General features: G+C 43.9%; 2 protein-coding genes across 11 annotated transcripts in view; one reads left to right on the top strand and one right to left on the bottom strand.

Moving 5' to 3' along the window:
* LMBRD2 (LMBR1 domain containing 2) overlaps positions 1–1296 on the bottom strand; it is a 44504-nt gene extending 43208 nt beyond the window's left edge. For 5 of the 9 annotated variants that reach the window (XM_058564227.1, XM_058564231.1, XM_058564233.1 and 2 more), the window contains exon 1: positions 959–1295. The gene's annotated coding sequence lies outside the window, so the exon portion shown is untranslated. Of the gene's footprint in view, positions 1–431; positions 918–958 lie in introns of those variants that run through there. The other 4 variants (XR_009223174.1, XM_058564235.1, XM_058564232.1 and 1 more) reach the window with 3 other exon arrangements.
* Positions 1297–1499: 203 nt separating this feature from the next.
* SKP2 (S-phase kinase associated protein 2) overlaps positions 1500–24781 on the top strand; it is a 31508-nt gene continuing 8226 nt past the window's right edge. Inside the window, exons 1-7 of one of the 2 annotated variants that reach the window (XM_058564236.1) lie at positions 1500–1668; positions 2170–2441; positions 13322–13433; positions 15410–15553; positions 17151–17285; positions 18793–18891; positions 20076–20206. In XM_058564236.1, the coding sequence (XP_058420219.1) occupies positions 1625–1668; positions 2170–2441; positions 13322–13433; positions 15410–15553; positions 17151–17285; positions 18793–18891; positions 20076–20206 (937 nt within the window). In that variant the 5' untranslated portion in view covers positions 1500–1624. The remainder of the gene's footprint in view (positions 1669–2169; positions 2442–13321; positions 13434–15409; positions 15554–17150; positions 17286–18792; positions 18892–20075; positions 20207–24781) is intronic. The other variant, XM_058564237.1, reaches the window with a different exon arrangement.

The raw sequence follows: 24781 nt of genomic DNA, 5'->3' as shown, positions 1-24781 counted from the left end.
AGTATTCTTTACCTAGTTTCAACCAAAATCACTTTGTGACCAGATCCCCTTTTTACACCAATTCCACCTACTTTCAAGAACAACTTGAAGCTTCATGAATACTTTCCTCTCTTAAGAAGTGGTTACTTTTCAAGCTAAGCACCAACCTTGAAACAAGCACAGACGTGGGCAAAGGAGGTTTAATTCATGTTTTTTAAAGAAATGAATCCTTTTTTTAAAACAACTAAGAATCACTTCTTTAAATAAAGTGTGTCACACAGCATAGTGACCTACTATTTTTGAGATGAGGCTGGCCTGCTTGCTTCTGAACTTTTTAAATCCTCTCCATTTTCCTTAGGGTCGGAATTTATTCCCCTTCCCTCTTCCACTGTTCTCCCGGGTTCACAGTTAACAGTACAGTTTGCACAACGGATTTCGCATGGTCATCCTACCTGGAATATGGCACGCTCCCTACTCTAAGCGCCCCCCAACTCTTCTCCGCAGAGATAGGCTAAAAGCAGCTGTCTTGACGGCGGCGACGCAACCCCAGACACAACCGGTTGAGCAAGCGCAGCCGAATGGCTTTGCTGGTGGCTCGCAGCGTTGCATTGTCAAGCCCTTTGCAAACATATAGTCACCTGATTTGTTCCCACGCTAGCCCTTATAAGACTAGTCAAGGCTGCCAGGGGATGCGCAGCTTTCCCACTGCACACAGGAGCCACTATGGTCTCCTGCTCCCCTAAAACTAAACCACCGCCTCTCGTTCGAACTGCGCTTTAGTTTACAAAACGCGTTATCTTATCCGCCCCTCTTTCCAAGCCTGGGAGACGAGCGTCGTCGTTGCAGTGCCTAGTTTACAGGTGAGCAAAGGATCCTGCCCACAGACCCGGTCCTAAGGGCCGCCCTCTCCTCCGTGGAGGAGGCAGCTTCCTGGGAGAGGGGAGAACAGCTGTGACGCCCCGGGCTCGCAGCCTCTCACCTGGCCGGTGGGCCGGGCTACCGCCTCCACTCAGCTTCCGGGAACGTGGGCCCCGCGGCGGCGGCCAACCGGGGTCTCCAGGGTCCTCTCGATGTCCGTCTGCGCGCGGCCCCAGACCCAAAGCGCCTCACGCTCTCTCCCTCAGGCCCACCGTCCGATCTCGCCAGACAGCGTCTGGAAGGCCCAGGAAACTCCGCGTCCGCCACAGCCGTCCAGGGTCTGGGACCCACGCGCCGAGGCGACAGCGGTGGCGGTCACCAGAAGGCCTGCGGGTTCGCGGGAAAGGAAAACCCGGCCCCAGTCAAGCAGCTGACATTTCTCAGTCAGCCGAAGCACCGCCCACTTCCGCTTCCCCGCCTACTCCGTGGGCTCTGCAGCCCCTCAGCCGCGGGGGGTTGTGGGTATCGCGAGGGCGGGCAAAGCTGCAAGGAAAGAGAGTAGTGGCGAGCCAGGCGGACTACGGGGCAGGGCAGAAACTACAATTCCCAGCAGGCAGGGGGCCGCAGACGGCGGCTGCGGAGGAGAGCGGGCAGAAGAGCTCTGCGCGCGCGGCGGGGATGGAACGTTGCTAGAGTTCGCGGGTCTTGCTGCTGCACGCTGCAGCAGCACGCTGTGAGCCGCCGCGCGCCAAAGCGGGAATCCGGGAGGCGGGCAGCTCTGCAGTCAATGCACGCATTTAAAACTCCCGAACCTGTAGACGCCATGCACAGGTAAACTGATTGCAAAATGGGGCAGAACATGAATGGACCTTCTTAATTCATTTAGGCCGCGGATATTGCTACTTGCAATATTGTTACTAATGCTGCAATGCGAATGATTGCTTAGCCGCTTCTTTGGGAAAGCGCGAATGGATGGAAGCTTTAGTGCGGTGATCAGCGTGCGGTTTTATTAGGCTCCCCTTATTGGGCTTCCCTGCTACTGTTTTCAATCACTGTGTGATTGCCCTCTTTCTTTCCTTGTCTGTTCTCTCGACTTTAAGAAATTCTTGAGGCCTTCTGCATGATCGTAAATCAAAGAGCCTTTTCGATTTGTTTGGTTATTTTCTCTTTCATTCTTGGGAACTCGCTACCATCACGTAAAAAATGCAATTCTGTTAGCTATTGTGAAAGTTTTCTACAATGCGTAACTGGCAATTCCGTTTAGGCCTACCTTGGAATTATTTACGGGTGTGTTGTAGAAAGAAGCGGGGTGGCTATTGTGCATCTTTGCAGGAAACACCTCCAGGAGATTCCCGACCAGAGTAGCAACGTTACCACCAGTTTCACGTGGGGATGGGATTCTAGCAAGACTTGTGAACTGCTGTCAGGCATGGGGGTCTCCGCCCTGGAGAAGGAGGAGGTGGATAGTGAGAACATCCCCCAGGAACTGCTCTCAAACCTGAGTCATCCGCAGAGCCCGCCACGAAAACGGCTGAAGAGCAAAGGGAATGACAAGGACTTTGTGATCGTTCGCAGACCTAAGCTAAATCGAGATAACTTTCCAGGTAATGTATGAGGGTAAAACTGTCAATCACCCAAAGGGTGTGTTGAACTAGTTTGTTGTGCAAAATGGAGATTTGTTCAGGGATCTTTAGAATGGGGCCCTTTTAAAATTGCCTAATTCTAAAGCTATTTTCCAAAGAAATGAGACAACTCATTGTCGTTGAAGTCTACAGGAATATTGGTAGGAACATATCTTCTAATGCACAATTGACTTTTGATCCATGTGAAATTTTAACCCATGAGAAGACATTCCTGCCTTTTTCCTTAGAAGGGAATCTGCCTGCTCAAAAGCCAGCTCAGTGCCACTGATAAATGGGAACATAAGCAAAGATCTTCTTGTAGGATTCTTTTTGTTTATATTCTGCTGCTCTATAGCCCTGGTTGAGCTTTTTGCTATAATCACTTTAGTTATTTGTCTAAGAACTGCTAAAGTGAAAGTTAAACACAAGTGGAGGAGACTTATCTCCCCAAGTACACTCTCAAATGGGCTTCCTCTGGCATGCCCTGTCTCCATTACTGCCAGCATTAAACCCAACCCAACCCAACAATCTGAGGGTCACTCAGATTCCCACCATCCCCTGACATCCAGCCAATCATTGAATCTTTCCCTCTTGTCTCAGAAATATTCTCAAGCTTTCATCATCTCTTGCCTGAACTATTGGAATGGACTCAGAATTCTAGCCTTATCCTCCCCAGATCCATCCCCAGAGTTAGAGTGGACTGGTTGAAATGTAGAACTCACTATATCATTCCCCTCTTAATAGCTCCCCATTCCCAGTCTTCTCGGCAGGTGAGAGAGTGCCTCCCAGAGTGTCTCCCAGAGAACCCCAAGAGTACTCAGTCATAGGGTAAACATAGTGCATTGACCTGGGGTTATCAGTTTTTCTTGCTAGTAAGTCATTTAAAACACTAATTCAGCAAATATTTGCTGACAACATGCTATGTGCTAGGCATTGTTCTAGGTGCTGGGGATACAGCAGTGAGCAAAACATAAACATTCCTATGCTCGTGCAGCTTCTGTTCTAGAGAGAGGACACAATAAACATAATAAATATGGTAGGTAGTATGTTAGAAGGTGATAAGTGCTATAGCTAAAAACAAAAATAGAACAAGCCAAGAGAGATTGGAAGGACTAGAGTGGGAAGATGGATTGCAATTTTGAGCAGGGTATTGAAGGAAAGCTTCACTTAGACAGTGAGCTTTAAGCACAGGCATAAAGGAGGTGAGGGACTGTGCTATGCAAATACCTTGGAGAAGAGAGCAGCAAGCAGAGGGACCAGCCAGTGCAAAGACCCTGGGGCAGAAGCGTGTCATGTTTGTTGAAGGAACAACAGGCAAGCCATACTCCCAGAGTGGAGGGAGGGAAGGGAGAGTAGTGGGAGATCAGGCTAGAGGTGGTGGTGAGCAGAGTTGTGATGTGACCTTTTAAAAGGACACATTCATGTGTTGAGATTAAAATGTAGAGGGTTGAAGGTAGAAGTTTAGAGACTTGTTAAGAGGTATGGGCTTGGTGATAAACTGGTCAGATTCTGGATAGATTCTGACATTAGAGTCAACAGAATTAGGAGGCTATTGAAAGTGTCTGAGTAGAGGTGATAAGTCTAAACTGAAATTGGGTGGGCAATGGAGAAAAAGAGATTAAAGAAATAAAGATGAAGTCTTGCAGATCCAACATAAATAAGTATATTCCTAAATTCTTCCCATTTGGCTTCTTTTGCAGAAGCGTTGATTGGTTGGTTGGTTGCTTGCTTTGCTTTAAAAAAATCTGGGGTTTTTTTGGTTTTTGACCTTTTCATTAGGAAAAAGAACCTTCAAGTTATGGTCTGGGAATCTGCATCAGGAGTTGGTTAATTAAAAAGGCAGCGAAGGATTGTGGTGAATTCAGACAAATCTGGGTTTGAATCACTATTCTGCTGTTTATCAACATTGGCAAGTTATTTGAGTTCTGTGTGCCTTAGTTTCTTTGTGAAATGGAGTGATAATACTCACTTCATGGGCTGCTGTGAAGATTAGATGACAGAGCACACGTAAAGCTCTTAGCGTGCTGCCTGGCACATAACACTCAATACGTAAACCCAGTTAATGTGGTTAACAAAATTTCTGATGTCCATTTGGAAGGCTACTTCACTTCATCTTTTGTCTTTAATACTGTTAGTCTGACCCTGTTAGTGTAGTTTTTTTTCCTTCGAAATTTAATGTCACTGCTATATTTAGTGTCTGATATGCAGCACTAGCAATTTGATACTTGACCATCCAAATGTGGTGAAAGACGCTTCCTGACAAGATGAGCAGATTTTGATTAATTTATCCAGTGCCGATAGCTTTGAATGTGGAGTGTGATTGCTGTATGTCCTTCCCCATTCACACACTCAGTCAATAAAAAAGACGATTTTTAAGCAAGGCACTGTGGAAACAAGACGGAAGATTAAGGGAGGGTTGCTTGCTGCCTTCTAGGAAATTGCAAGTCAAGTTGAGAAAAGACAATACACAATAAGTGAAGCTCACAGCAAAAGATGGCAGCTAGTGCACTAACAGCAGATGAATAGTTCAGGCAGTGAGTGCTGTAGGAGGCCAGGGGAGGGAGCCCTTAGGGCCAAAGTGACCCAAAACTTCCCAGGTGCGAAAGGCTTCCAAGGTGATTCTTACTGGAGGTGGATGAGCTCCTTCCTTCCACTTAGCAAAAGTGGAGGCTCTGAGAAAAGAGAGAAGGATCTGGAAATGGTATAATCAATGAGGCTAGGTTGTTAAAATTGACTTCAAAAATATGTATCTGGGGGCCAGCCCAGTGGCGTAGTGGTTAAGTTCATGTGCCCCACTTCAGCGGCCCGGGGTTCACGGGTTCAGATCCTGGGCACAGACCTACATACCGCTCGTCAAGCCGTGCTCTGGTGGCGTCCCATATACAAAATAGAGGAAGATTGGCATGGATGTTAGCTCAGGGCCAGTCCTCAAGCAAAAAGGAAGATTGGCAGCAGATGTTAGCTCAGGGCCAATCTTCCTCACCAAAAGAAATATATATATCTGAAGTGAAAGAGAAAAAATAGTGAGTTTTATATTTGTTATTACCTAAGAGAGAGGCAGGGAAGGAAACTAATAGTATACTTTGTATGTGCGTGGAATTACACACACTATGGATTGGTTAATTGGTGTGGAAGGGGGAGGGGTAGGTTCAATGATGCAGGATGAGAGACAGCTGATGTAGAGGATTTCCAGTGGGCCTCCAGGAGCCTGGGGCCTCCAGTGTAGCTGGGTCATCATTCCAGGGAGTTTTGTCTGCAGTTGTCAAGGCAGGTGGCTGACAGCTCTGCCAGGATTAAGGTAGAACAGGCCACACATGCTTTACGCAGATAACTGGTGATGGTGGCCCTGGGCTGTGAGTTTTTCTTGGTTCTTCACTCAGCATTCTCTTCCTGCGGGCCCCAAGCCAGGCTCACATCTGGCGACTAAATCCTCTTCATCTGTTTATTTTGGAAGATAAAAACTGTGTGGCCAACCAGTACCAAGACAGGTCTGATTGGCCCTTGGGGTGAGTGTGTGGAAGGAAATGGCCCAGTAGTGAGGTCAGTCATGGGCAGAAAGAGAACAACTGCATTTTATTCATGGTTATTAAATGCCTGTCCTGATCCCCTGTCGACCTCCCACAAACAGAGGTTGCCTTGAAAACGCTCTTGAACTAATTTGTTGATCGGCTCTTCCATGGCTATTAAACTGCCTGAAATTCCAGACCCAACAATGATTTTCAGACTGGAGACTCCAGAGTTTAGAGTATACTGCCGTCCCCAAGGGAACTTGTTCAAAGTGCAAAATTCCTGAGATTCTAATCCAAGAAGTCCTGCCTTGAGCCTGGGAATCTGCTTTTTAATACCCACAGGCAAATATTTTTCCTCCAATTTTTTTTTTAGCCAATAAGAAATATATTTTACATTGCAATCCTGGGTGTGTATGTGAAACAGAAATTTCACAAAACTATATCTCCCTTTACTAAGATATTTTCTATTCTGTTCATTCCATTCTTTCAAAACATTGCTGGTCAAACGAAATTGATTTCATGACTCAGCAATGAATCTTGGCCTGCGGCTCCCAAAACTCAGCTCAGTAAGAGCCTTCATGGGACCCTCCCAGGCATCTTTCTTTGCCCTGTAGCTTCCTTTCATTCATTCATTTAGCAAGTATTTAGTGAGCACCATTCTTGAGGTTAGGAATGCAGCAGTAAACATGGCAGAGCTTAGATGTTGTACCTTATTCTCCAAATCGCAGTTTCCGTGGTTGGTTTGTTATACTCTTCGCACGCTCCGGGGTTGAGCAAGTCTCTCATAGAAATGTAGGGTTGTGGGGCTGGGAGGTCATCGAGGACCGCTGTTTTTGTTTTGCTGTGGTTATTTTTTCCAGTTTTGCCCACCTAGCCAAAAAACCCCAAAATACCAAGAGCTAGCATGGCCTAGAGTTTTCTCTTTATGATTTGTAGGAAGAGGGAGGAAAACTCATTGTAGATGGCAGAATCTGTTGCAGTTTCCAGGAAGGGAAGCATGGGTTGTTACTACTTAAAACAAGCTGGCAAAAGCAAACAGGAGGTGGGCCCCCACCCTTAAACACACAGAAAACAGTCGGTGTGAGCGCCAGGGTCTGCTTGTCCTTCAAGTTCATCTGCACTTAAAGAGAGGAGCAGTTTTAAGAGTCAAAATTTTGTTTATGATTAAGATTACTTTAGAGTTTTAATTTGAATCTGAGTGTAGGTAATGTTCTAAGAAATAAATATATCAAGTAAGATGAGTTATCCATACTGCAGAGATCTAATGCATAGAAAACTCTTCAACAAGCCACTCTTTCCTGCGGAGTTTAAGAGGCCTGGGCAATGATGAAGTTATAGAAGTGGACAGCTGGGTTCGTAACTAAGGAATAAGTGGAAATAGTGGTGGCTGAGGGTGATGACTAGGAGTTTTGTGAATCACCTTTTGTGGCTCCAAAGTATGTTTAACTGCTGTCCATGTAGTTAAAGCCTGAAGGCCATGGACTTAATAATTATTTCTCTTACTGTGAAGGGCTGGTATGCAGCCTTGGCAGGATTTAGAAGAGGTGAGTGGAGGAAAGACCTGCTCTGGACTTTCCATCCGCTCTGGGCAAACAGATCAGGCAGCAGTAGTCAGGAATCCAAGAAACAGATGGTTGATGTTTTGAGAATTAAATATGGCAAGTAAAATTAGATTAAGCGTATCATAAGCCTGGATACCAGCCACTAGAGCAGCTATATGAAGACAGACTTCTGCCCCATCTGCTGAGACAGCAGCCAATTTCAGACTGTGACACTCGCACCCCAGGGGCCCTCGACTTAGTGTCATGTTGTGGTCGGCTGCATGGAGCCCTGGGTACTTGGCTGCTAGCTGAGTCTGTGCATTTTCTTGGCCGTTGCTCCTTCCATCTGGTAGCCAACCATTGATAGCTCTCAGCATCTTTGTTTTACTCCCTCTCCCCTCCACCTCTCCATCCCTAGCCCTGATTGATTTCTTTTTCCATCGCAAGTCAGGTTTAATTCTCACCTTTTTAAAACTTGTAGAACATCAAGTACTCAGAACGGGGGAGAGCGTAGAGTCTTAGAGCATCCTAGGGTGGAAAGATGGCATAGTTTTGGAGTCAGACTTGGGTTTGAATTCCCACTCTGCCACTTACTAGTTGTGTGACCTTGTCCCTTTTGTCATAGTTGCATCTTCTCCTGAAGCCCCTCCCCCCCAAAGACTGCTCATGGACTGACAGAGGACGTTGCCTTTGTGTCCTGGACTTTTGTCTTCAGCTTCATCCCCTGTACGCCAATAGTGCCATGCCGTGCCCTTTCTGTAACCCCGCCTGCAGTGCCCTCTCCCACCTGGCCAGCCTTCAGACATCCACCTCTGTGGCTCTGCACCTTCACCTGGGGGTGTGGGGTTTGGAGACAAACAGAACAGACCCACAATTCCCCCTTGGCGCTGCCACCTAATGGTTGATATCACCTTGCTGAGGTTATTTAACCCCGCAGAGACAAGTTTCCTCATCTGTAAAATGGAATAATACTACTTAGTACACAGGGTTGCTGCAAAGATTAGAGTCAGTGTGCTTTAATAAACGCCTCAGACTTTTTAGGGCTTTCAGTAAATGGCAGTTTTAAATGTTAGGTTATGTATTTGTTCATTAGTTCATCTCCCGTTGGGCAGGGACTGTGGCTTACACCCAGCTCCCAGCACTAGTGCATTAATTAGGCACCCAGGAACGTTTATGGAAGTGGAGCCATAGGCCAACCTTGTCATTTTACAAATGAGGAAACTGGTCCTAAGAGGCCAACAGTTTTGCTTTTATGTGAAATAAAGCCGGCATTCTTCCCTTGGGTGTCCATCATTTCTTTGTGAAATATCAATTGAGCACTTTGTAATATTCATTTCCAGGCTCTGTGCTAGACACTGGTTATGTAGAAGTTAATTGGTTAACAAAGGTACCAGTCACACAAATATAGATTTAGCACATTCACGGTTTGAATGAGGGGAGAGTAAAAGGTATAATGCATTTAGCAAAGATTAACGAATGCCTATTATGTGCCAGGTGTTGTGCTAGGTGCTGGATGTACAGACTGGACAGGGGCTATGGTGGTGACCTGGGAATGCTCCTTTGAGGAAGTGACACTTAAGCTGAGATCTTAAGAGCGAGTAGGAGTTGGGCAGGTGAAGATGGAAGTTGCAATGCAAAGCTCCTTAAGTCTAGACCCACCTTACTTGTGTGGCTTTGTTGTCCTCTGCGTTCATTGCTCTGCCAAATTTTCCTCCTAGCGTTGTAGTTACCTATCTCATATTGTTCTTCTGATTGTTCCTGATTTCTTATGTCTTCCCAATAAAATAGGAAGCACCAAGTTCATGAATTTATTTCATTTCTTTCTCCTGGCCTGTACTTCACAATGAGCCTCCCTAATTTTCTTTTCCCACCATCGTTAGTGGATACTTCGGTGCCCCATCTATAGGCCCTTGAAGCTCACCCTTCCCCTGTATGCCAAAGGCTTTCTCCTGCACGCAGATGATATTCTATCTTGAAGGCTTTCTCTGGGCAGGCATACTGGGGAGTTCACATTCCTGCCCCGCTTCTGAGAAGCCCCCAACCGGTGACTGACAGCAGTTGGTGGATCAATACCCCAGCACCCGTGCCCTTGGCTGGGACAGCTCTGGGGCAGGTGCTATATGGTCTCCTGGCGTCCCCGGCAGATTTGAACCACAGTTGCCCTCAGCCATAACCTGCTTATTAATGTACCCCGAATTGGCTTCCTTACCTCCCATGTCTCTTTACTCTTGCCAGTGCTTCCTAGGATCACTTCTCAAATAAATTTCTTGAATTCAGATCCTCAGGATCTGCTTCTGGAGGTCCAACATCTAGATAGGGGGCAGTTGGGGGTCTTGCTAAATCCCACCATGCTGCCCTTGTCCAGACCCAGCTCAGACCTTGGATGTTTGCACGTAGGTGAAAGTTCCAAGCAGCATTGAAAAGAAAAGGTCAAACACACCAGGAAAATGTGCAGATTTAATGAGGAAAGCAGAAGAATAGAGGCAAGAAAGAGAAAGGAAAGTCTGACTCTATGCTGCTGAATCTTTTCTCATACATTATTAAATATCTTCACGGTGAACAATTTTGCAAAATAAATCTTTATTCCCATTACTACACATGAAGAAACTGAGCCACAGAGGGATTAAGTAATTTATCCAAGGTTCACAGACTTGAGGGCAACATAGGTGAATTCCAGTCATAGCCATGCTTCTTCCTCGGTCCAGTGGGTCTCACACTTGTTGGGGAGGCCAAGCACCTGGTGTCAGAATGGTCTTTGCAGATCATAAAATCTCCACTTATTAGACCTGAAGTAAATAAATGTGTAATTTTTTGCCAAATCAAATGCTAGAATCTTATCTATATATGCAAGAGGCAGCAGAGGTCAGAGAGTGAAGAATTAATGGAAGAAAAACTTGAGAAAAGCCTGTCCATCAACTTTTTTCCAATTTGGGGAGCAGAGTAGGAGCCCAGTTTGAGAACCTCAGTCCTCTGTGCATGCTGACCTTGGAGGAGCTTTGTGGTGGTGACAGAGGGTGGTTGCCACACTGAGGGGCCTCAGCGTAATCTACAGCTGCCTCCCCTGGTTGTGGTCCAGGGTCACTGTGGATGATCTGCCTTCATCCCTCTAACCCTAGGTTTCAGAGCCTCAGTCCTTTAATTTTGTCCTCTGGAGAGAGGGGAGCAGGCATTAATTGAGCAACTGCACATCACCTACTCGTTCTTCAATACAACCCACTTCCTCCAGGAGGGCTGCCCTGACTACTACTCCAGCCCCATATGCTGCACAGCACAGCACCCTGAACCCTATTGCAGCCCATCATGATACTTTATTGAAGTTTCCTGTTTGTCTCTCTCCAACTCTGAGCAGGCCATACCTTGTTCATGTTCGTATCCCTAGAACCCAGAACAGACCCCAGCATATAGTATATGTTCAATAAATGCATGAATGGATGAATGTATCATTGTGCTAGTTCCTAGAAATAGAAAGATTATTTTTAAAAAACCCCAAGTTCTTGTTCTCAAGAACTCGTAGCCTAGTGGGACCCTAGACAGATGAGTAAGTAAATAATAAAATTGTGGTAAAAAAAGGTAACCTGTTCTTGGTGATGTCATGGGACGCTTTCCATAGGAGTTGGGCTTTTATAGCAACTTGACTTTAAATGAGTAGCGGTTGGAGGAGGGCACAGCATGTACAGAGACCCTGAGATATGATGCATAATGACTCATTCCAAGAATTACAAGTAACTCCAAATGGCTGTAGCATGTTTCTAGATAATGAACAAAGAAAAATGAGTTGAGCCCTGATGTGAAAGCTTTGAACTTCAAGCTAAGCAGTATAGACTTGAGACTAAATGTTGAAGGTTTCTAATTGAGGGAAGGGCATGACTGTTTTAGAAAGATTGCCCAGGGATACCACCCAGAGGCAGCAACTAAGATGTTTATCTCCCTCCTTGATCCTCTTCTCCATTGTGTTCTCCAGGGAGCATGGTGCCATGTACTGGCCCCTTTAAAGTGGGGAGGGGGTCTGTATTAGTCAGAGTTCTGCAGAGAAAGAATAGGAGATGTATGGAGATTTGTTATAAGGAATTGGCTTACACAGTTAGAGAAACTAAGTCCTAAGATCTGTGGTCCAAAGGTCTGAGAACCAGGAGAGCTCACGTGTGGGTTCCAGTCTGGGTCTGAAGGCAGGAGGAGACCCAGGTCCCAGCTCAAAGACTGGGAGAGAGAGCCAGTTCTACCTTAATCAACCTTTTGTTCTAATCAGGCCTCTGGTTGGATGAGGCCCGCCCACACTGGGGAAGGCAGTGTGCTTTTCTCAGTCTACTGATTCAAATGTTAATCTCATCCAGAAACAGACACACCCAGAAGAGTGTTTAAGCCAATACCTGGGTACTCCTTGACCCAGTCAAGTTACACAAAAAATAACCATCACAGGAGGGAAAGGATAGCACTAGAATTGGTGTAGGAGATCTGGAGGTAGAGACTGGGAAGGCAAGTTATTAAAATAACTACTCTTTTGGTATTTCTTTGGTGCATACTTGTTTCCTTCTTGGCCATTGTCATATTATCCTGATCTTGTGTGTTACTCCATATGTTCATATGTGAGAGTTTAATAGTTGTTGATAGCTATTTAGAGATTGCTTTTATAAGACTAAGAAAACTGGTCTTCCTGCATCCACCTTTTTATCCCTCCACTTTATTCTGATCACAGCAGCTTGAGTGATCCTTTTAAAATTTATGTGAGATCCTGTCATTCCTGTGCACAGAACCCTCTAGTGGATCCTCAGCACATTCAGAGTCAAAGCCAAAGACCTCATCATGACTAGAAAGCCCCCAGTAACCTAGCCACTGTGACCTCATCTACTACCCGCTTCCCCCTTGCTCACTCTGTTCTTCTACACTGGCCTCCTTGATGTTCCTCAAAACAGGCGTGCTGTTCCCAGCACCTAGAATACACCCCAGATAACACAGGGCTGGCTCCCTCACTTTGTTCAAGCCTTTGCTCAGTTATGGCTGTGTCAGTCAGGCTTCCTCTGACTGCTGTGTTCAGCCTTTCAACACCCACCCCATTCTCCCCATCATCTGCTTTAGCCTGCTTAATTTTTTTGCATAGCACTAATCAATTTCAACATATCATATAATTTACTTTTTTTTTTAATGTGTGATTGTTTACTCCCACTAGAAAGTAAAGTATTTTGTCTGTCTCGTTTTCTCCTCTTTCCTCAACACCTAAAACCATACCTGGCACCATAGTAGGTGCTCAGTAAGTACGTGTTGAATTTCTCTGTTGAATTGATGGGCGAGAGCACCCTTTGATATTCCTTTTAGGTAAATGGACATCTGTGTGCTCTCTGTAAACCTGAAAGAAGAGGGAGGAAGGTTCTGCCTTTTAAATAAGATCCCTACTTGATAACTCCACCCCTGAATCCACTTCAGACAGAAACAAGGCGTTCCTTAGCGACCCACAGCATCAGTGTCTCTTAGATGTTGTGTGATTCCGGAGATGGGTGGGGACTTGTTCTGGACCACCGTGAATACAATTCTTGCCTAAGACTGCCCAGCGGGCCTGAGGGGAAGAATGTTATGAAAAATATTCTTGATTTTCTCTTTTCTCCTTTGCTGAGAAAGTGGTGCTTACTTCAGGGTATGTAGACAGTCAGTGGTGAACAGAGAAACAGTTGTGAGAATGAGTAATTCGATTAGCGTTAAATTCCCATTTTAAGCTAAATGTTGTATATCTTTTACGTGCATGAAAAGATACAATAGACTTCAATAGACTTGAAGGCTAAAAGAATGGTGATGGAAAAACATCTTTTTTTTTTCCTCAAAGGTGTTTCATGGGACTCCCTTCCAGATGAGCTGCTCTTAGGAATCTTTTCCTGCCTCTGCCTCCCGGAACTCCTCAAAGTCTCCAGTGTTTGTAAGAGGTGGTATTACCTAGCGTAAGTATTTTTCACCCCTTTTGGTATATGCTGGGTGTAGGGGGGAGAAAAGGAGAGTTATTAATTTATTCATTTGGGTCTGGTGAAACTAAAAACCAAGAAAAATGTAGTAGCACAAAGCAAACTAGGTATCTACATATTTTTATTAATTAGTGTCTTTGTTTCACAGTGGAAGGGAGAAGTCTCCTGGAGGTGTAAACTTAACCCATTTCAGAAACCCCTTCTCCCTGTATTCAGTTTAGCACGTTTGTTGGATGCTGACTCGGGGCCAGGCAGTGTACAAGGAGTGAAGGGAGTTATAGGGGTGCATGACGCACGGCTGTTCTGTCCCCAGTGCAGTGAGGAGAGAGAATGTGGGGCTCTGGTGTTAGACCCGAGTGGAAACCCAGCCTCTGGCACTCAGGCTCTGGGTGACCTGAGTGAGGCACTTGACACTTGGGAGCCTCAGTCTCCCCGTGTATAAAGGGGATAATGGTACCTTCAGGACAGGGCAGTTATGAGGATGAAATAGTCAAGATGCCTGTGTGGTGCCTGGCTCATGGAAGTGTTCAGCACATGGCAGCCAAGAGTTGTCGGTGTTTTTGGTGGTTTGGGAGCAACATTTTTCAGTGGTGGACAGTGAGCTGCATATGGAAAATCTTGGTGAGCTGGGAAGGCAATAACAAGCCAGAATCCAGGGAGGGAAAAGGCTTTGTTTTTCAGTTTGAACTTTTTTCCATCCCCCACCCCCTCTTAATCCACATCCAACCCCTGGCCATCCTTTGCTTTGTGCTTAACGGCCCTCTCTCTCTTGTCCCTCCACGTATCTGGGACTCGCATTGTGAGAGAGCAGGAGCCCCTTCCCCTTCCTTAAGGAAGGTGCTGGAAGTAAGATGCTCTAGGTAATGACAGGAGCTGGCTCTTTGCTAGCTGAAATGCTGGGCAGTGGTGGTTGAGTTTCACTTATCCCAACCCAAGTGACCCCATTTTGATTTTCTTTTTCTGCCAGCTGTCCTCTCCATGTGGAGTCTATTAATCTTCATCTCAGTTGTCATAAAAGTAATAACTGACATTCATTAAGCGCTCATTATGTGCGAGGCACTGCAGTCCTGCCTTCTTAGTAATAGAGGTCAAGTCACACATTGATAGTTTCTTTATGCAGAATTAGTTCAGAGCCCTAGCCAGTGGTCTGCTTACTTTAAGCAGTATTAAAAAATGAAATTCTAGGAGGCATTTAAAATGTTCCCTCATGTGCTTGATCTCATGGGGTTTTTTTGTTAAATTGATATTTAAGCTCCCTTATTGTACTGTTCAGTACATTTTGGTACCTTCTTTTTGCTTTAGGCATGCTATCCAAAATCTAAGTAATATTTTTCCCTTTTCCTTTCACATTAGTTCCTATATATACATATTTCTGTGATGTATATATATATTTTTTTTAAGCTTAAAGAGTACTGTAAAACAGCTGAACTATAACTTCTTTTTCCTGGTAAATGTCTGATAGCCATATTTTATAATAAAGTAATACTAATTTTCCTTGTTGTAGTTATATTTAGATATTATTTAGGATAATTGTGGTAACCTATTCATGCTTAACAAAAATTGGGTCATTTAGGCCTTTTGAAGTCTACTCACCTAGTCAATAATCAATTAAGCAAATTGAATAATCATTTTTAAAGTTATCAAATTGAATTGAATGCTGGAATTATATTCTCTCATTCCAGTCTTGCATTGGTAATGATAGCATTGAACTATCTAAATTGAAAATATTTCTAAAGAGGAAAATAGAAGCTAATCCATGAAATGACCAAGAAATATTCAGTAGTGCCTTAAAAATATCATAGCTACTTGTATAGTTAACTTAAAAACAAAGATTGCTTTGGAATTTGCTTCAAGGTGGTTTAGTGGCCGTGTCCCCCTTGTTAGTAACAGTGTTGAGGATCTCCTCCAGTATCCAGCGCCCCGGACTGATCAAATCAAGTGCTCCTCTTTTCCAGGTTTGATGAGTCTCTGTGGCAGACCTTAGACCTCACAGGTAGAAACCTGCACCCCGATGTGATTGGCCGGTTGCTGTCCCGAGGGGTGGTTGCCTTCCGCTGCCCACGATCATTTATAGACCAACCATTAGTTGAACATTTCAGGTAAAAAAGAAAAATCCCCAGAAAAGAATATTTCTAAATCTTGAGGTGGAAAACAGATCAAAACTTCTCTTTTTTCAGTACCCAGCCTTATGGCCTGTGACAGGTCGTCTGTGCAATGTGGGATGTTATTTGCATATTTTGCTGTGTGGCCTTTGTGTTGAATGGTTTCAGTGACACCATTCCCATTTTAACTCGGGTTACCGTTGGGCTCTTCCCCGGGTCAAAGATGCGTATTCAGCTTCTGAAGCGGGGTCCTCAGCGGATGGGCATCGTGACCCCCATGAGGCTGGAGCCAAGCAGAGCACTCACCAGCGGACACAGGCAGCCTAGCTGTTTCCCCACTGCCCATTTCTGATAAAGAAAAAAGTATGAGAGGGGCAAGCCCTGTGGTGTAGCAGTTAAGTGCGCGCGCTCCGCTGCTGGCGGCCTGGGTTCGAATCCCGGGCGCACACCGTCACACCGCTTGTCAGGCCATGCTGTGGCGGTGTCCCGCATAACGTAGAGGAAGATGGGCACGGATGTTAGCTCAGAGCCAGTCTTCCTCAGTAAAAAAGAGGAGGATTGGCAACAGATGTTAGCTCAGGGCTGATCTTCCTCACCAAAAAAAAAAGAGAAAAAGTATGAGAAGTCTCTTCAGATTTTGTAGCTCTGGGTTTCTGATCCTATCATGGACAAATTGGCAACTTGAAAAGAATGCCCTCTTTTTGTTTTGTAGAATATTTTGAAAACACATTCCTCTGTTACTGATAGTTTTGCAATATAGTTTAGTGCTATCTCAAACTGAGTAGAATAACTAGATAACTAGATACCAAAGAGAAAAATAAGCTCAAGACAGCAGAGCTGAGGGTAAAACATGTATCCCGACCCGCGTACCTTTTCCCTTTTCTCCGTGGTCACATGGTGGCACCTCTCCCATTGGTTTTAATCCTCCTGTGGCTGTTCCTTCTCTGTCTCCTTCCCAGTGGGCTTTCCTTTGTTCACTCCAGGGTCCGTCCCTGGCTGCCTTCTTTCTTGATCCACGCACTGCCCTTGGACAAGCTGTGTCCTTACACCCACCTGTATGCCCTGACTCTCAAATCCTCATCCCTAGCTCAGCCCTCCCTTTCAAACAAACTCCTGTTTCTAATTACCTAAAAACTTCCACACCTGAATTTCCTCCACATACCTCAATATTAGCATCTCCAAAATTAAATTCACTCCTCTTTGCAACTTGCTTTCCATTGTCTTCCTTGTTTTAGTAAATGCCATGGCCATTCATCCACTCCCCCTCGCTGGGCATCATCATAGGCGTGATCTCCTTGTCACCCACACCCAGCTCATTCTCATGGTGCCCACCGATGAATTTGTGAGTGGGACTCTATGGGCAGCAACATCTTGACTTAGCAAAAATCCTCTTGATTTTTCAAATGAATGAGAATGGGAATTAGCTAGTAGCGATTTGTTTTATGACCAAAACTATAGCTAATACTTGAAATGTGTATTTAGTGTCTTGTTTGTGATTGGTTGCTCATTTGGAGAAGGGAGGGAGTTGGGTTTGATCTGGATATACTTGTGTGAGCTGCTTTATGGAGCCTCTTTTCTTCTCTTCTGTTTTCAGCCCTTTTCGTGTACAGCACGTGGACCTGTCGAACTCGGTAATCAATGTGTCTACCCTCCATGCCATTCTGTCTCAGTGCTCCAAGTTGCAGAATCTAAGCCTGGAAGGCCTGCGGCTTTCGGATCCCATTGTCGAGTGAGTGGCAGCCGGGAGCACGTGACAAAGGCAGTTGTTTTTATGTGGGTTAATTTTGTTTCCTGAGTATCACTGAGGTGCCCTTCTGTCCGTATCCAGATAGACTCAGGAAACAGCCAATGCGGTGTTCCAGCTTCTGCAGAACTTTCCAGGACTCATCTATGCAACCAAAGTTTGCATGTTAACTATATGCCGGGCCTTATGCTAGGTTCTAGAGATACAAAGATGAATAAAGGCATGGTTCCTGCCTCATTCATGGGAGAGACAGATAATCACAGTGTGTTTGTTTAAATGTTTTGGTGAATATGTGGCAACACACAGAGAGACCTAGTTAAATTTAGGGAGGACAGCCTTCTCAGAGGAAGTGACTGTTCAGCTGAGTATTAAAGATATTCAGCTAGGAGATCTCCACGTGATAGAATAAAAGAAGCAGCCTAGGTAAAGCTGCCTGTGTGGTTCTAAACTCTTAAGTAGCTGGGAATTGCTGGAGCATAGGGCTCAGTGAGGAGAGTGACAGGAATTGAGGATGGTCAGGGACCAGATCATGGTGGGCCCTGCCAGGCTGTAGGAAGTCTGGACTCTGTCGTAGGCTATAAAGAGGGGAGCGTAGTGAAGAGAGTGATTCTGAAAATGGAAGGAACATGTCAGAGTTGAAATTTAGAAAATTAACTCACTGGGCACCTCGGAAAGTCAATCAGACATGGAAGAAACTAGATTAGTTAGGACACTGTTGTGAGAAATGGTGGTGAGAAATGATGAAACCTGATGTGAAAAAAAATAGAATAATAATAATAAAAGCAGCCAACATTTATTAAGCACTTATTGTGTGCCAGATACTAAGTTCTTTAAAGGAATTCTCATAGGAACCCTGCAATATGTTCTTAATGTTCCCTTTTTACAGATCTGGAAACTGAGGCACAGAGAGGCTGAATAACTTGTCAAAGGTCACACAGTTAGTAGGTGGCAGAACCAAGATTTGAACTGGCAATATAGTATGATTCCAGAACTCTTGCTTTTAATCACTAAGTTTCACTAATATGAGGCATTTAGCAATATAGAGAAGAGGGCAAATTTGAGAGACGTTTAATTAAAAGAACCTGGTGACTTTATAAGTAGAAGTTTGCCTGCAGCTATTTCCAATTATGAGTGAACTAGAAATACATTTGCTCCATTGCTTTTTTTTTTTTTAATTTAAAAAGTACGTTGATTGATGTTTCTTGTGAACTTCCTCTGTGCCAGGCGCTGTGCTAAGCCCTTTATTGCATTATATCATTTAATTTTAACAATCTTACCAAGAAGGTACTGATTTTGCCATTTCACAGATGAGTAAACTAAGGCAAAGCATCCTGCTTGGTGTCATATAGACAGGGAGATGTGAATTTAAACTCACTTCTGACTCAAAGGCCTGTGTGCTTAACTACTTCACTAGCCTGCTTCCCTCAGAATGCTTGTTGATCAGATAAGAGTGTCTTATTGGTATTCTTCTGACATTTTTCCTTTTTTCCAGTAATCTTGCGCAGAACTCAAATTTAGTACGACTAAACCTTTCTGGGTGTTCTGGATTCTCCGAATCTGCCCTAAAGACTTTGCTGAGCAGCTGTTCCAGGTAGGAAAGATTTGAGACTTGATTATAGAGCTATTCTTTCAAACATACAATTACTCTTCACATCTGAGTAGAAATGGGAAATTTTTTGAGCTATTCCTAATTCTCTGAACTCTTGGATTATGTAATGTCCTTTGCCCTCTAAACAACTTTCTGTCTAAACTCAGGAGCCAAATTAATTAAGTTTTCAAAGGACATTCTTTAGCAATCTCTTTTGCTGTTGTTACTATTAAAATAAGAAAAATGTAGTAATGTGTTTATCAACAGTATGGTTGAAAGAAATCTGTTTACACCTGACTATACAGTCAGTTTTTTCCCTCATAATATCTGTAGGCCTAACTTAACAATTTTTGATTTAATTTGGTACCTTGCAAATATACACCATGAATTTGAGTGATTCTATTAAAAACATCTTTTGTGTTATGTAATAATGTCAGTATATAAATAAAGGCTGCAGAGTTACAGATATTACTAAGTGAGAGGGGGACATGGGTCACAGAATACACAATACTGTGTGTGTCTTTTTGAATATCCCTTTGTGTCAGCATTGTACCTCTGTCTCCTTAATGATCTGTTGAAAGTGGATTGCCTTCAGATAAGAATGTTATCAATGAGATAAAATGTAGAGCCCTGCGTTTTCTCAGCAATGCCAGGAATGGGGTGTGTTGTTAAATGGTTGGACATTTTCTTCGACTCCCTCGTTTGCTTGGTTAACAGAGGCCAAATAAGATGAAGTGGGTTTTTGCAATGTCAGCATCCCTTTATTTCTGGTACAATCCATCGGTTTTTTAAAACATGTCAGGTGATTGCGCATACTGTGTAGGTGTTTGCTAACAACTTGAGTGGTTGAGAAAGAAAACTTAGAGGCTAGAATGTCTACGTCTAGTCCTGCAATGAGGCGTGAGCCTTCAGGACAGGAGAGTGGTCCCATCCATCTCCAGAAGGGGGCAGCATTCAGTAAGGCCTTGGCTCAGATCCCCTGGCAACTTTTTGGGGCAGACTGTGTCAAGAGGGGAGCAGGCAGTTTCAGGTGAGCAAAGGTAGCTGCTTAGGGAAACAGGTTCTGTGCATAGAATGGTAAGGAATATATGGCTTTGTGTTGTGTTTGCGGCTGAGGCAGTACTGCCAAGAGAACTCATTCCTGTGTGATGGTGTCATGCTTTCCCTGTTACCCCGCTTGTGTGCAGATTGGATGAGCTGAACCTCTCCTGGTGTTATGACTTCACTGAAAAGCACGTACAAGTGGCTGTCGCGCATGTGTCGGAGACCATCACCCAGCTGAATCTTAGCGGCTACCGAAAGAATCTCCAGAGATCGGGTAAGACCCTCTGGGCTGCTGGGCTCTTAACAACAACAGCAATGGTAGATTTGATTTATTGAGCATCTCCTTAGTGCCGTCTTACATACGTTGTCTCAGGTAATCCAGCACGTGTGTTCTTTTTCCCATTTTTCAGGTGAAGTAGCCGCTGATCAGAAGGGTTGGATAAAGGTGGACAGCAGTGAGGTCGTGTCAGGATTTGAATCCAGAATCTGGAAGTGAAAACCTTTTACTTTAAAACAATTTATTTCTAAGCAGAACTTCTTTTAATCAACTAAGTTATTAGATAAAACTCCAAGACAAAAGTAGAGAAATGCATTGTTTGAGTAGTATTAAGCAGTGGTCCTCAACGGAGGCCAGTTTTGCCGGCAAGGGGACATTTGGGAAAACCTGGAGATATTTTTGATTGTCACAGCTGCGGGGGTGCTCCTGGCGTCTAGTGAGTGGAAGCCAGGAATGCTGGTAAACAACGCACAGGACAGCAGGATCACACACAAAAAGTAACCTGGTCTGAAACGTCAGTAGTGCCAAAGTTGAAAAACCTTGTTATAAACCCTGTTTGTAAGTTCATATTTGTAACTCTTACTTTTTAATCTAGTCTAAGAGGGCAGTGAGGTGGTTTTGATGAATGCAGGCAGGTGTTGAAGTCAGGGGTAATGTGTGGCGATTACTGTCTTTATGAGCCTCAGCATTCGGTTATGCTTTGTTTTGTTTGTCCAATGTGGAGAAAATCTTGATTTGCAAACATAAGTGTTTGCAAATGGCAAGATTTTTTTGCACGGCTTCCCCTTGTGATCTCGGGCTAACATTCAGTCTGCGTGCTGCACAAACCCTAGTTAAGCAGCAGTGTACCTCAGCCCTATCCTGGTGTCTTGATGTTGGTGTTAGCTCATCTGAGCATAAGTGTTTTGTTTATTATAGTTTTTATTTTACTCTAAGAGATTTGAGAGCCAGGCCTGATGGCCTAGGGGTTAAAGTTCGGCGCTCACCGCTTCAGCGGCCCGGGTTCACTTCCGAGTTGCAGAACACACCACCCGTCTGTCAGTAGCCGTGCTGTGGTGGTGGCTCACATAGAAGAACTAGAACGACTTACACCTAGGATATACAACCACACACTGGGGCTTTGGGGAGGGGGAAAAAAAAAAGAGGAAGATTGGCAACAGATGTTAGCTCAGGGCGTATCTTCCCCTGAAAAAAACAAAAAAGAGAGATTTGAATTAAACATTTGCAGAATGTATCTTCTTAAAATTTAAGTAGTATTTGAAAGCTTCTTCTCCAGGACATGATGTATCCTCTGGGCAGTAAGATGTATCAGGCAATAGAAAAGAGAAGCTAGATTTTCTTCAGTGGCTAGGGGTTTGGGTGCTTTGCCATAGTTTACATACAGATGCCTGCATTTTCAGACAAGGGGAACATATTCTTTTTTTTTCTTGCTGAGGAAGATTTGCCCTGAGCTAACATCTGTTGCCAGTCTTCCTCTTTTTTTTTTTGTATGTGAGATGCTGCCACAGCATGGCCACTGACAGACAGGTGGTGTAGTTCTGCTCTAGGGAACCGAACCCAGGCTGCTGAAGCAGAGCACGACGAACTTAACCACCAGGCCACTGGGGCTGGCCCAGGGAACGTTTTCTTTAGAGATCTGTAAAAGCAGCAATTGTCTCTTTCTTACCACTCCCCTGCACACATAATATTTCTGTGCTACACTTTTTTCCTTTAAACTCGATTTTATATCTGGTTATAGAATTATATAATCATTCTCATAAGTATGTAAAAATACGGAAAAACACAAAAACAAATCGTCAGTAATCTCACTAACATTTTGCTGGTCTTTTTCCTTTACAAAAGTGTTTTTTGAAGTGGGACAAAGTATAGGAAATACTTCGTAATATGCTTCTTTTCAGGTAACCCCATTTTCAGTGGCTATGTGATATTCCATCAAATAGATATGGAATAATTTGTATTGAGTCAATAATTACTCAATTGATCTCCTTGTAAAGGACATTTAGAATCATCGCAGTTTTCCCCTTGTATCAACAACTTTGTCCTGGACAGAGACAAATCTTTGAGTGCGTATCTAAGGATGGATTCTTAAAAGTGGACTTGCCGAGTCGAGCATTAGGTACCGTTTTCAAGCTTTCTATGATTCCTGCCAAATTGCCGTCTGAGGATGTTAAATTCCCCCCAGCGAGCATCCTCTTCACGTTGAATCCCACTGCTAGTTCTTCTCTCTTCACCCCCAAGAGAACAGAAGGCAGTGCCCTATTTACATTTCCTTCCCAAATCTGAATTTCTCACTTCTTATTGAGAGTCTTTCTGAAATGAACCAAGGTTCTGGGTACAAGGTTGAGCAACTGTGCTGTGGGCAAACTGCTGTTAATTTTGTCCAAGTTTGGCTTCAGACTTTTCTCTTTGTTCCTCCGAAAAAGAGCAAATAGCCTATTTCCTGAGTTTTAGCAGGAGTAATAGGTAATAAAATCCTGCTTGCTGGACGCATTCAAGGGCGGGACAAAGACACAGAGTGTAAGTTGAAGTGTTTTCTTAATTATACAATAGGAATCAAAGATTTTTAAATTAATGTCTTTAACAATGACTCAGACTATTTTATTTTATAGAAGATAATATGGATTTTGTTATAGCTCCTAGACTGGTGCCAGATTGCCTCAGTTCAGTACCCACTCTGCCATTTACTGAGTAGCTTTGAGCAAGTTGCTCAACCTCCCTGCTCCTCAGTTTCCTCATCAATAAAATAGAGATAATAGTAGAATCCATCTCTTAGAGTTATAGTAAGGAATAAATGAGTTAATACATGTACAGCACACTGACCTGTTCTTGACACATAGTGATAGTTCAGTAATTGTTGTCCATTATTATTGCCACCCTCCTCCCACCGGTCACTACCTCCCGGTGGGTCAATAGATAAGCACTGAACGAGGCCTTGAAGACCTAGCTTTTAGCCTTGGATTTGACCTTGACTTCTCTAGCTAAAATTGTCTTTACTCTAAAATGACCAATTACATTCAGTGGTTTCTAAGATCCCTTTTAGTTCAAGTGGTTCTCTGGTTGGTGGTGAAATGAAGACAGTGCAGAGGGGATCTTGGCAGCGACTACTGTTGACTAGCCCTTCCCACCAAGGGACAGCAGGGCTTAAGTGAGGGCTGGAGACAGAGACTAACCAGTTTTGTCCCCCAAGATTTTGTACTTTCCTAGATGGTATGGAAATAAAGATTATGTCTTATTTTGGCTTTTGTTGACGGTTGGCTGGCTAGATGATGGGTCACTCAGAATTGTATTGTGCGCTTTCTTCATTGTTTTAGTCATTCATTAAACAGATGTTTACTGAACACCACAGTGCACAAAGCCCTGTTCCAGACTTGGGAGATGTGGCCTTGAACAAAATGGATGAAGTCATCCTTGTGCAGTTTACGTTCTAATGGGGGAGCCAGACAGTCAACAGACAACTAAATGTTATGAAAGGAGGTGAAAAGGCAAGGAGGAAAAATCAAGCAGAGTAACCAGATAGAGTGTAGCAGGAAGGGGGCTATTTTTAGATGGAACTGTCAAAGAGAGGGCCTCTCAGAGGAAGTGACACTTGAGCAGAGACCTGAATGAATAAGTAAAGAAGTGAGCCATATGTGAGGAATAGATATGTGAGGAAAGAACATTCTAGAACTAAGGACCAGCAAGTGTGTTTGGAAGGAAGTCACATGTGCTACTTTGTAATCAGAAAATGAACCAATAAATGTTATTTATTTTTAAAAATAGACAAACTTCATTAATGCATGAGGTTTTTTTCTTGTTATGGGCTTGGTATGGAAGCCAGAGTGAGAGGGAGCAAGAAGGCCAATGATCGGAGATGAGATAGCCAAGGGTTCTCTAAGCCAAGGCAAAAGCTTTATTTCGATTTTTTTCTGAGTGAGGTGGGAAGCCATTGGAGTATTTTGAGCAGGGAATGGTATGATCCGACTTACCTTTTAAAAGTTTCATTCTGGTGCTGTGTTGAGAAAAGGCTACAGGAGATTAGGGTGGTAACATTCGAGGTGGCAAGAAATGATCAGATTTGGGGCTCATTTTGAAAGCCAACATAGCAGAATTTGGTAACAGGTTGGATGTGGGATGTGAGAAAAACAGTCAAGTACGATTTCCAGGGTTTTGGCCTAAGCAACTGGAATCAGTGAAGTTAGCACTTACTGTGATGGGAAAGACTTTAGGGAAGGAGCAGATTTAGGGGAGAAATCAAGTATTTGGTTTTAGACATGAATTTGAGACACCTGTCACATATCCCAGTGGGTGTGTTGAAGGGGCGGTTGAAATGCACATCTAGGATTCAGGGGAGTGGATGGGGCTGAAGATATAGCTGTGAGAAGAGAAAAAAACCTCGGGTGTTATTGAAGTTTGTCTATTTTAAAAAATAAATTACATTTATTGATGTTTTTTTCTGATTACAAAGTAGCATATGTGACTTTGTCCAAATTTTGAAATGTTACCTCTAATCCCACCACCCTTGGTAACTGCAGTTAATGTTTGGGTACATTTCCTTCCTGTCTTTTTTCCTCCCTTTCTTTCTGTGTGTGAGTT

The sequence above is a fragment of the Diceros bicornis genome, chromosome 20 (genome assembly GCF_020826845.1).
Source record: "Diceros bicornis minor isolate mBicDic1 chromosome 20, mDicBic1.mat.cur, whole genome shotgun sequence".
In the NCBI taxonomy this organism is placed as follows: Eukaryota; Metazoa; Chordata; class Mammalia; order Perissodactyla; family Rhinocerotidae; genus Diceros; species Diceros bicornis.
The sequence above is the reverse complement of the archived record's forward strand: the minus strand, read 5'-3'. Positions and strand labels throughout refer to the sequence as shown.